The following is a 12,224-nucleotide window of genomic DNA, read 5'->3' as shown; positions in this document are numbered from 1 at the left end:
CGTGCGTCCTCTCGTTCTTCCTTACAACGGGGCGGGGGAAGCTCGAGGGCCCTGGGCGGGCAGGATGGGGGAGCGGGACACGGATTAGCGGAGTCAGAACCGGGGTCCGGATGGGGATGGGGATGGGGGTCGGGGCTGGAGGAGCGGGAGCGGGATGGGGATGGGGGTCGGGGCTGGAGGAGCGGGAGCGGGATGGGGATCGGGGCTGGAGGAGCGGGAGCGGGATGGGGATGGGGGTCGGGGCTGGAGGAGCGGGAGCGGGATGGGGGTCGGGGCTGGAGGAGCGGAATTGGGATGGGGATGGGGGTCGGGGCTGGAGGAGCGGGATTGGGATGGGGATGGGGGTCGGGGCTGGAGGAGCGGGATTGGGATGGGGATGGGGACCGGGCTCGGGGCTGGCACCGGCGCTTCCCCGCCCGGCCGCTGCGCGGCGCTGGCGCGGGAGGCCCGCCCGTCCCGGCCTGCCCCGCTCCCCGCGGCCGCTCCGCCCCGCCCGGCCCGCGCTGACGTTGGACAACAAAGATGGCGGCGGGGAGCAGCAACTACTGGGAAGGCGAGTGGGGCGGGGGGCGGCGGGCGCGGGGTCCCCCCGGGGCACGGCCCGGGCACGGCAGGGCGGGACCGCCGCTGGGGCTCCTCTGCTCTCTCCCGAGGGACCGGCGGGCGCGGGTGGTGCCGGCCCGTCAGCTATGAGGCGCCGGTGCCTGCTGAGCCCCGCGGCGGGGCGGCCCCGCCGGACCCTCCCGGGGCTGCGGGTGAGGGGCTGCGGGTGTCCAGCCGCGCCCTCCTGTGGGCGTGGGGCGCTCCCCCAGCCGTGAGGGTCCCCCCTCCCTGTGGGTTTGTCTTCCTGTGAGAACGGGACCCCCGGAGGCGCGGGGTCCCCGTGCGGGTCCGTGACTGTCCCCTGCCCCGTGCAGATCTCAGGAAGCAGGCGAGGCAGCTGGAGAACGAGCTGGACCTGAAGCTGGTCTCCTTCAGCAAACTCTGCACCAGCTACAGCAGCACCCGAGACGGAAGGCGCGACAGGTATAGGTACTAACCCGTTTCTTTTATGTTTTAAACGCTGCCTGTGGTGCTTGGTGCGGTTTTATCGTTTGCTGGTCCCACCTGTGGCTCTTAACGCTTGGCTTCTTGGGAAGCTCCTTGCAGCTGCTGGTGTTGCTCTTGATGTGATGTTGGTGTGTGAGTCACGGAGGGCTGTGGGTGACAGGTCACTGGGGAAAACTGGATTTAAACTTCATTCTGTGTGGGCTCAGTGAGCTTTTTAATGCTCGTTACATGGGCTTAATTCCCAGTTTTTCTTCTATTAAACTAACAGGAGGTTTTCAGGTACTTGGTATTAGGGGAATTTAGTGTTACAGCTCCCAGGTGGGCTGGTGTGCTATTTGTAATCCCAGTTTTAAGGGAACTGGAGCACTGAGCAGCTGTGCAAGGAACAAGCCCTCTTCAAAACGAGTGGCTCTTTCTTCCTGTCTTTCTCCTGAGGTGAGTAATAATCACAGAACCATAGAATGGTTTGGGTTGGAAGGGACCTTAAAGATCTTCTCGTTCCAATCCCTCGGCCATGGACAGGGACGATGTCAATGAGAATAATGAGAGCTGCACATGTGTTGTTAGATGTGTGTATATATACATGGTCTGTGTGTATATACATGGGTAGTTTCTGTTTGCTTTGGTCACATTTATGTTTGACTGAAGAATTAATGTGGTAAAACTCTTCAAGTCTATCTTGTGAGCCAGAGGTGAGCTCTTCCCTGCAGTTCCACAGCAGGAATTACCAAACTCTTTGTCCATTTGCAACCTTTTCTTTGCTTGTTAACTGTATCAGTTGTGAGTGTTGCTGCTGTAGGTATGTGTGTTGATACTTTTCTTTTTTATTTAATTTAATGACTGAATTTTGAACCCCTCCCTCAATTTCTAGTTCTGGAAGCCTGAGAGCACCTCAGCAGAACTTGAATCAGAGCTCTAGTTTCACTTTTGTGTCTGCCTCTGTGCTGCTACTTGCCATGTAATCGAATTGTTTTCGTTATTTTTGCTGTCCTGTGCCAAACTTACTTCTCTTACTCAAGGCAGATTACCAGAGCCATGAGTAGTCTCTGAGGGCTGTTAGCTGCCAGTTCTGCAGGCTGGTCTGAGATGTGACTTTTCCTTGTGGTTTCAGTTTATCTTTACTAGCAAATAGGGAAGGTGTGTGAAACTAATTGTGGTAAATGGTGTGGTTTGTGTTGCTCTGTGGGACACTGATTGCTTAATAGGCATGGGGGTTGTCCTAACACGGGTGTTACTGAGGTGTAATTATGTTGCTGGAGTAACATGCTAACAGTGCAGTGCTCCCTCCTGCCAGTAAATAAATAAATCAAGCTTAAAAGTTGGGGGGAGGAGGACGCTGGTACCAGACGTGTGTGGTGGCAGGCATTTCTTCCAACGGGAAGGTTGTATTTCCTGCAGGTGATACTGTGTCATGCATTTAGATAAGAGTTAAAGGCACACAGAATAAGAAAATGTAATTTTTCAGCACTTCTTTCATCTCTAGCAAACCTGGGTATAGTGGAGCTTTCCAACCCCTGTCATTGGTGCTTCCTCATTTCTGGCATTCATGAAATGATGCAACTTTTCAGTGACTGCTCCTCTTCTTCTCCTTAGCTCTGACACAACTCCTCTACTAAATGGATCAAGCCAGGACAGAATGTTTGAGACCATGGCTGTGGAGATTGAGCAACTTCTGGGAAGGGTAACTCGAGTTACTTTGGGTTTATTTCAGCATTTAGGCAATGTCACAGTCCGGGTTTCTGTGATGGATATTAGGAAATCCGAGTGTGGGTGTTAGACAAGGTGTGCATGTCTAGCTGGCTCCTTTAGCTTGTGCATTGTCATTTTCTTGCAAGAAGAAGCCATTTCACGTTTTCTGGGGTGTTTTTCCTTGCTGTAGCTGACTGGGATAAATGACAAGATGGCAGAGTACACCAACAGTGCGGGCGTGCCGTCGCTGAACGCGGCGCTGATGCACACGCTGCAGCGCCACAGGGACATCCTGCAGGTAACAAACGGGCCTCCCCCCTGCCTTTATGTTCTTTCTTTGGTTAAAATAATTATTATTATCTATGCTGATATCACAGCTTGCTGGAGTGTCTCACCAGGAGGTGTGAATGCCACTGATTCCATCTTGCTTTCCTTCTCTCCAGGCACCCGCTGAACTCTGAGTTGTGCTTTTTATGTTTTATTGGTGACTAGAATTTAGCTAAGAAAGAACAGGAAAGGGTGCTGCCTTATTTGGGTGGATTTTAGATAGCAAGAGGGGAAAGGGCTGTAATGAATTACCTTGTCTGTGTGGTTTGTCACGTAACAACATGCAAGGGAGCATCACACTTCAGAAAACACGATTGTAAAACCTTCTAAGCTTCTCAGGGGAGATGAAGGAAATGTGATGGTTAAAGCTACCAGTCAGTGCTATAAATTAACCATGTTTCAGACTGGTGATGTTTACATGTCATAACATGGTGATGTTAAAATGCATATTTTGTTTGGCTGGTCATGTACAGTCTGATTTCTGACTGGTATCTGTGCAATCAATACACAGTGTGAAAAGCAATAGCATTTGTATGAATGGTTACAATGGTTTTGGTGCATGCCAGCTGCCAATTAAATTGAGTTTTGAGAAATACCAGTTGCCTGAAATGGTTTAAAATTTAAAATTGCAACTTAAAAGTCATCTTCGCTGCTCAGAAAAGACTTTATTTTAATCTGGTGTAACAACAGAATAAACTCAAGAACATCTTCACCACACCAAAGAAGTAGGTTTTGTTAGGGCTTCTGATGGGAAATTCCAACACAAACTAATTCATCAGAAAGGTGAGGATATCTGAAACTGGAAGAAAGAAATACAGTGGATTTCCCTCCACAGCTGTAGCTGCAACCATCAAATTTAGCAACTGCCCTAAGAGCAGTGAGTTTTAAGAATATTTTGCATTAACTTCCAGCATTTTTGCTGTTAAATTTGTAAGCTGGTCTTGCACTTCGTATTAGAGAGCAGTTGACAATTTTAAAGGTGGCTGCATCTCCTGTGGGTGTATTACGTTGTTCAGTTAACCTCAGTACCCTAATTTTGGGATACCTGTTTATTATTACAGGATTACACACATGAATTCCACAAAACCAAAGCAAACTTCTTGGCAATACGAGAAAGGGAGAATCTGTTGGGATCAGTACGGAAAGATATCGAGTAAGTTGTGTTTGCCCCAGCAAAGGTGTGGGACTGTCCTCAGAGGGAGAGAATGCTTGGCATAGCTCACGTGTCTGTGCTCTGAATAAAGCAAAAGAAGTTCCTTGGATTCACAATTCTCATTAAGGTTCTGTTCTGTTGGATTTTAGATCATATAAAAGCGGGTCTGGTGTGAACAACAGAAGAACAGAACTGTTCCTGAAGGAGCACGAACACCTTCGGAAGTAGGTGTTGTTTCCTATTTACTTGTGTTGGAGGTGCCTGACTTTTCTGGGAGGTGAAACATTCTGGATTTCATACAGCTGGATAAACATTTATGGCTTGTGCTGAGCACAAACTGTGTGGGGTAGATAATAGTCATGGTGATGTCAATGATTTGGGCTTTAGGATCTTGTCAGTGACAGTTCTGTGTTGTCTTCAGGGGCTTTTGCAAGTCACTTGTGACTCAGACCTCCTCCTCTTCCCAAGGGAGTAGATAGATGCCTTTCACACTGACTGGGATAAAGTTTAAGAAATGAAACAGAAATTCCCATGATTTGGCTGGGTTTCCCTCTCCTTTTTTGTTTTGCCAGTCAGACAAAGAAAAATCTTTTTTCCTTTTGTCTCTACTGAATGTGGACAAAAGGTGATGGAAGAGATTAATTCCACAATTACCTATGCAGTTAAATATTTACAAGTTGACTCTAGTTTACCAGATAACAAGCAAAAATAGAAGGCACCTTGTTCTTATTCCTGTCGCAGAGAGGGCATTAAGTTGTGAGTAGCTGCTTTGTGTGCCCTTGTTCTGCAAAAACAGCGCAGGTGAGAGCAAAGATCTGAAGGGTTTGTGGTTTTTAGAGAGTCAGGAGGCAGCTCTGATCTTCCTGCCTCTCTCTGTGCCTGTAATTGTGCTAAACCTCAGGCTCACACGAGAGGGCAGGCTTGCATTTAAAAAAACAAGCAAATAAAAAATTACCTGTGGCTTTCTTATATTTAAACTTATACCCAGAACTGCACAAAAAGCTTTTACAGGACATTAAAACTTCTTTTTTTTTCAGTTGTGGCTTACTACTGCTTCATCCTCAGTTTTCTTTAATATCTTACAACTTAGAAATTAGCTGATTTAAAGCTTTAATTATGACTGCTGTTAAGCATAATCTCAAAATAAAATGGTCAAATGTTTCTGGAATTGTAAAATACCCTTCTAAGAAACTGATATTACCCTGAGTGCATTATTTTGAAACGTTTGCAGAAATTAAGGGTGGAAAATTTACAGCATTTTGTAAACATTGTCTGGCAGATGTCTTCAGAATTTGAGCCCAACCTTTACTGAGGCATTGATTATTTGGTCTTCTAAATATGCTAAAGTCTGCAGTATGTTTATAGGATTAAAATGCATGAAAAATAAAAGTAAGGCAGTTTTAGAAATAGTTTAAAACCATCTGAGTGATTATTTGAAACTGCTAAGACTTGAAATAAACCCACCACAACACTGAGGAAAACAATAAATAAGTGTGAGTTGGGGATCTTTAGTAAACAGGGCCAAAACCAATCATAGACTGCTCTGCAAGGTGGAGATAACTGTAAGGACTGTGAAGAAATCCAGTGTAAAGGAGAAGACAACATTGGCAAGAAATCAAAGCTTGCAAAACTCTTGAATTGAGGATCAGTAAGCTCAGAAAAAGATACTGGCAAAGGAAATTATTAGAGAGTTTCAACACATTTGTCTTCAGAGAAAGCAGTTAATGAGCTATTCATGCCAAAAAGCCGTAAAAGCTAAGAAAAGGTCCCAAGAAATCACCAGGAGCTGGCAAATTACACCAAACATGCTCCTAGGATAAACTGACAAGCTTTGTGTGAGTCATGATGCTGAATATTTGTTGTGCAATAAATCCTGGTGCCAGACTAATTGACAGAAGTAGATGACGAATATATTTACACAAAGACACGGGAGTAAAAATCCAAGTGTTTTCAGTGGAGTGAAGTCTATGAAGAGAGCTTGAAAAACAGGCACAGGAACATAAAGTTTACAGTGTATTATTACATTCTAAAAAGCAGTGTAATAACACCACAGGAATTATGTATTCATACCTGATATTGGAGGATTCACTTGGTCTTGACCCTGTTTAATTTCTGATATTAAGTACTCTGACCTATTACATATTTATTGCATGATCTCATAAGAGAATGTGTGAACTGCTGCCCACTGTGGAGTGCCAGGCTCTTCTGTCAGCCTTTTCCTTTATGCACAACCACGTGAGACAGGATAAACACAACCTGGGGTTTTCTCTGGGCTGTGTTTCCCATGAATGCCCTTCAAAAAACTGCAGGGTCGGATTGTTTGTGGGGTATCTCACTGGGGAGGAAGAGGAGAGACAGGAAGCTCCTCTGCTTTTTTGCCTAAATCTGCCTCTTTCATTTTTGTGTCACATTGTGAACACCACAGAGAAGATCCTCTTAATGTTATATATGTAGGTAATCCTAAAAGAGGAGAGGAAATGAAAAATCTGTGAGTACAAGATACTGATGAATAAAAGGTTCCAACACACATTAGGCATGCAGCAAATGACGAAAAGCGCTGTGCAAACCCTGGCTATGCCTGGCTTTCCATTAAGCCATGAGGATCGTGGATCCATTTGGCCTCTCTTTCCCAGGGTGGGGCTGGCTGCTGTGTCAGTGCTGCTGGCAGGAGCAGGGATTTCCACCTTGGGATCCCGATGGAGCCGGGGCAGCCTTCGGGCAGGGGGCACAGGGGGCCCCGCGCCACCACACCCCACACCGGGGAGGGTGAGACAAAACACGTCGTGTTCTTCTACCTTTGAAAGCTTCACTGCTGCTCAGTCCATTTTATAAATCAGCTCATTGTTGGGAAAGGAGATTTGTCTAGAAGTTCTTCTGGCTGTGGATAGAAGTTTCCAAGTCACTCAGTTTCCTGTTGAAGTTCTACCCAGGGAATTCAAAAACAGCTTTACCAACCGCTGGAGAAATAAATTTTTTTAAAGAAAATATTAACCCCTGTTAATTAAAATAAGGTTGGCAGGTTGATCTTGTTGATTACTGATGGCCTGTTAATATTTTTACCTAATACCTCAGATTTTTTGGCATGTCAGATGCAGATAGAAACACCGAATCTAGAGAGGTCATGTTTGCTGTTCATTTTTGAAATCTTGTTTTCTTGGGTCTGTGCCATTCCCTAAAGGTATTTCATCTTCTCTGTGTGCTTTTGGCCAGGGGTCCAGACAAGTCATCCTTTTTCTTCTAATGCTGTTTTCCATCTAAAGAAAACAATTTTGATGAATAGATCTAGCCTAGCATTTTAAAAACTGCTCTGAAAAGTGCTGCCTCAGAGGAAACGATTCTGTCAACTTAGAGTCTGCCCTGAGAAATTCTGCAGTTATTGATGAGTTATAGTCTAAGTCAGCAAAGAAGGAACTAATGTGCTTGATTAAATTTGCAATATTGTGTGTGCATGTGAGTGAAAATTTCCCTTGTGTTGTAGGTGAGTGATACCAGGTGATACTGATGAGTTCGTGTAAAAATTGGTGAAGTCTTCAGAAGTTTAGATTGCAGTGAAAGATGTTATTACTTATGATGAATTCCTTGTAAAACTAGGTGAAAACACACCAATTCTGTCATTGTGATTATTACTTTATTACTCAGTTCCAGCACTCAAAAATTAGTCATTTTTCCCTTTCTAAAAGAAGTGGCTGGTGGTGAAGCAGGTGCCTGTATGGTGCAGATATCATTAGCTGTGTTTTTAATTGTCAGGTGACTGCATGTTTCTGCTGAGTGTTGCTATGCAGCCTGTGAATCTATCCAGTAAAAATTAAAAAAAAAAGGTCCTCTTAGTTGAAGTCTCGTGTGTGAGTGATGCAGGTAGATGAGATGAACCTGCTGCAGGTGTTCAGACACCCCTGTGTGTCTTAAAGTGTTTCAAACTGGCACAGAGAGGGTCAGGGTGCCAGAGTAGGTGGGTAAGAAACTTTTTTGGAAGGAGGAAAAAGAGGAGAGCAAACAAATCAGAAGGACGTGTGCTGCATGGGAAAGAGAAAAGAGGAATCAGAGAAGTGAGCAAAAGAAATAATGGGAACCTGCAGCAGTTGTGTAATGGTGCTAATTAATAATACATACCTGAGATGATGAGGAGAAACTAATGTTTGTGCAGTACTTCACGTATGTGAAGTACTCTGGAGTACTAAATACTTTCATTACTTTCGTTATGGCATTTTGTTATCAGCAGAACTATTTCAGATTTCCTGCTGTTGTTTGGGCAGAAAGGGGCACATTCGGTCGAGAATAATCACCAGGAAAACTGCTTCCAAACTTTGTTGGTGATATGGGGAAGATCTTAACAGAGGGAGTGACTTACGGACTGGTTTTCCTCTAAATTTTGTCTTTCCTTACAAATTTTCACTTCAGCACTGATTTGCAGAGAGAAATCAGCTCAACAATATGCAGAGACGCCTTGAAGGGTTTTTGATTACAGGTGACTTGATCTTTTGGGAAAAAGCTGCCAGTTTTCTACCTTAATAGAACTTTTTTCTTTTGTTGTTCCTGTTCTCTATTCTGCATGCCCTGATTTCCACTCACTGTGCTGTTGCTGCTCAGGTTCCTGTGGATTTCAGTGGAACTTCAGTGTTGGATTAAGACCAGAGAACTGTTGTTGCCTCCCTTCCCATCACCTCCAGTTGCAGGGGAGGACCCACAGATGCCTGGGCAGCAACTGCTCCAGCTGACACACAATTCACCACTACATCTTCTTCATCTTCTCTTGGAAACAGAGGATGCAGGAAAAAACAGCTAATTCACCAATTCCTTTTTCCATCCCAAGGTGGCTGGGGAAGCAGCAGGGAGGGAGGAATGTGATGAGCCTCTTCCCTGGGTTCCTGCTGGCCTGCCTGCTCCGCAGCTTCAGAACTGCTGAGCTCCACTTTAGTCAGGCCTCGTAAGGGCTTTTTTTTTTTTTAATTTTTTTAATTACCAAACTTACCTCTTAATTAAACTTATTTTTTGTTCATGTCAGAGCAGAATGCGACGTTCTTGTGGTTCCATTCTCTTAATTTGAATGCAGATTTTAACTGAAGCAGCACTTGGGAATGAATAATCTTCTTTGCTCTGTAGCAGTTATGAAAAAAACCCAAACAGCTCTGCCCTGGGAGGACAGAGGAGCCCTCCATGGCGCTGGTTTGGAGGGTTTGCACTGGTTCTGGTGCTCTTTGGGTGCAGACCTTCTGTGCAGTGCTGGCGAAGGGCTGCAGCACTTAGCCCATTGAAGTGGAAGTTACAGTGCGAGGAGGGATTGGGGAATCTGGGTCTCTCTGCTGGCCATTAATTGCAAGAGCTCTGGCAACGGTGTGCCACTGTTTTCCCAAACACCACTGGCTTGGTTTCTTTGTTTCTGGAATAAGGAAGTTTGAGAAATGCTGCATTAAAAGTGTGTGCCAGTGCCAGGATGGCTGTGGTTATCACCTTACTGCCTTAACCACTGAGCAACTCAGACTTCTGGGGCAGGGCTGTGTGCTCTGTCTGAGCAGCAGCACAAAGAAAATGGTTTTCAAAGAAGGGATTTGAGCAAAGGAGGATTTTTGGTGTTGCAAAGGCTCACTTAAGGATGCACAACAGCTTCTCCTGTAATCCTGTTTCAAAATAAAATTCTAGTCTGTCTTGCTGCTCTGTCTCCTATTGCTGCAGAATTTTTTTGATTGCATCAGTGATTCTTTCCTTTAGCCTTATCTCTGCCTGGGGTTGCCAAGGCTGCTGGCAGAACCTCTGTCTCCTGAAGACTCGTGGCAGAGGGATGCAAGGCCACTCTGGAAGTGGCTGGATCAGCTTCTCCTGTAACAGTCCCAGACTGAATATGACACTTGGGCACATCATATACTCAACTGCAGCACCAGGCTGAGAATAATTTGCTGTTTTCTTATTTTAATAGTAAATACTGTTCAGAGAGGGAGACCGTTCCTGTCTCCTGGAAAAGGAGAAGCTTCACTGTGTGTAATTATATGACTGTATGAGCAAGTTATTGAAGTAGTTTAATGAGAATTTGGGGAGGTTCAAAGCTTCCAGGCAATGAGGGAAGATGCTCTCTTGGGTATTATTGTTATTATTATTTATAAATAACTTAATAAAAGATCATGAAAATCAGCCAAGCAATTCAGGATTTAAGAGGTTTTTTTCCTCTAAAAATAGCTTGAGTTTCATTAAGGTAAAATCAACTATTTCTTTTAATCTTCCTGTTTAGGACTTAAAAAAACCCTACCCCAAACTACTAAACCAAAGATTCTATGTTTCAATGTTTATTTGCATGCTTTGCTGATAGTTGGATTGCTTTAACACTACTGTAATCAATAATTTGCCTGACACTGATGACTGTTGTGACATTTTTATACCTCAATATGTCTAAAGTGATGGGGATACCAAATGAAAAAAAAAGCATCAAACCCACCACAGACAGCACAAAACTTAATTTGGGAATTTCCTTTGTAACTTCCAGTACAAAACTGAATTATCTGGGTGACAAAGGATGCAGCCACACATTGAGCATTAAGAGCTTCAAGCTCATTGTTTGCTTTTCACCTTTATAAAAAGTGAAGGTTTATGGATGGAATTCCATGTACCCCAGGGAAAGTGGCTATGGAAACTCTTGTAGGTCTTTATGAATGTCTGCAGAAGCTGAAGAGCAAACCCTCACAGAGTGAAAGATTACCTGAATGTATCATGGGAAAAAAGTCTGCTCTGGTTCTCGATTCTGGGCTTCCCCTTAGAAACAGCACTTTGTTCTTATTGGGGGACGGGAAGGATATAAAGCCACACTTCAAACTTCAGGGCTCTGTGGTTTCTTCTGAAGTTTCTTGCTCCTTTCAGAAATAAACAAGTCGGTGATGCATGTTTTATTTGTTTTTAGCTTTCCTTTCAACACTGTTTCTTAACTAGGACAGCTTCCCCCCTCCAAGGTCTGTATTGAAATTAGGGCTTTCATGAGTGCTGAAATCCATCCTGCATGGGTTGGTTTTGAAAAGCAGGTGCAGCTTTTCAACAGAGTCAACAATTGTGGAGTTTTATAGAATTCCTTTTGTGCAATCTGAGGATCACTTTTATTATTCTAATGCAGTATGTCGTTTTTTTGTCAGTGTGGCTGTGCACTTCATTATTCTTTAGGGCCAGAAGTGCTTGTTCATTATTTGCTATTGGATCCTCCAGTAAAAACAAGCTGTTGAACTCAATTTGATGTGCATGGGTATGTTAAATAGTGATTATTTCCATTTTCTCATATACAGAGTGTATCTCTGGAAAGTTACCACACTACTGCATAAATGTCATTCTTGAGTTTTATTTAATTTCTGCCTCTCCTAATGCATCAGAATTAGGTTCTCCTCATTCTTGGCTGCTGAATGGTTGCTGTGCAGATATCTTCGTGTTCTATCAAATCCACGATCCTAAGCAGAACTAGATCCAAATTCCCCTTAAAGCATCCTTATTTTAGCCTAATAATAGAGTTCTGTTTAGAACTTCTCAAGGACCTTAGTTCTGTTGTGATTTGAAGGATGCAGAGTGTTTTCCTCTCACTTGAGAGACTTGTTTACATCAAGTATGGTTGCACTTCTGGAAGAATGCATCTTGTTCAGTCTCAGATAAAAAGCCCTAAGAACGCTGGGAAATTGGGTCAGAAGAAGAATGCTGCGATCTTTACCCATTAATGAATTGCATCCTGAATTTGGCTTGTGCGTGGTTTAAATGTAATGTGCACTTTACATTTTGAACCACAAGTGTTTGTTATGTTGCAGAGTTAACTATGGAGCTTTAAGAATAATTTTCTGAAACTTAATTAACAGGCAGGTAGAGAGTTGTAAATCAAGTACCTCGGCCAAATCCTTGATGAAAGCCACAGAGCTTCTCCCAAAAAACCCTCAAAACCACAGCAGGTGAAAATGCAGTTAGGGAGCAGAGCACGTGTCTGTCAGTGTGGGTTTTAGGTTTTCATACTATATTAAAGTGGGGTTGTCATCCTAGGGATACTTCTCACTTC

The 12,224-nt window shown here is 44.1% G+C and overlaps 1 protein-coding gene across 2 annotated transcripts in view; it reads left to right on the top strand.

Annotated features, from left to right (window-relative positions):
• Positions 1-485: 485 nt before the first annotated feature.
• The window catches only part of GOSR1 (golgi SNAP receptor complex member 1), a 29,035-nt gene continuing 17,296 nt past the window's right edge, over positions 486-12,224 (top strand). Inside the window, exons 1-6 of one of the 2 annotated variants that reach the window (XM_048324608.1) lie at positions 486-553; positions 918-1,026; positions 2,644-2,731; positions 2,930-3,037; positions 4,128-4,219; positions 4,369-4,443. In XM_048324608.1, the coding sequence (XP_048180565.1) occupies positions 523-553; positions 918-1,026; positions 2,644-2,731; positions 2,930-3,037; positions 4,128-4,219; positions 4,369-4,443 (503 nt within the window). In that variant the 5' untranslated portion in view covers positions 486-522. Of the gene's footprint in view, positions 554-917; positions 1,033-2,643; positions 2,732-2,929; positions 3,038-4,127; positions 4,220-4,368; positions 4,444-12,224 lie in introns of both variants that reach the window. The other variant, XM_048324607.1, reaches the window with a different exon arrangement.

This window comes from Corvus hawaiiensis, chromosome 20 (assembly GCF_020740725.1).
Source record: "Corvus hawaiiensis isolate bCorHaw1 chromosome 20, bCorHaw1.pri.cur, whole genome shotgun sequence".
In the NCBI taxonomy this organism is placed as follows: domain Eukaryota; kingdom Metazoa; phylum Chordata; class Aves; order Passeriformes; family Corvidae; genus Corvus; species Corvus hawaiiensis.
This window is presented reverse-complemented; position numbering and strand designations above follow the sequence as displayed.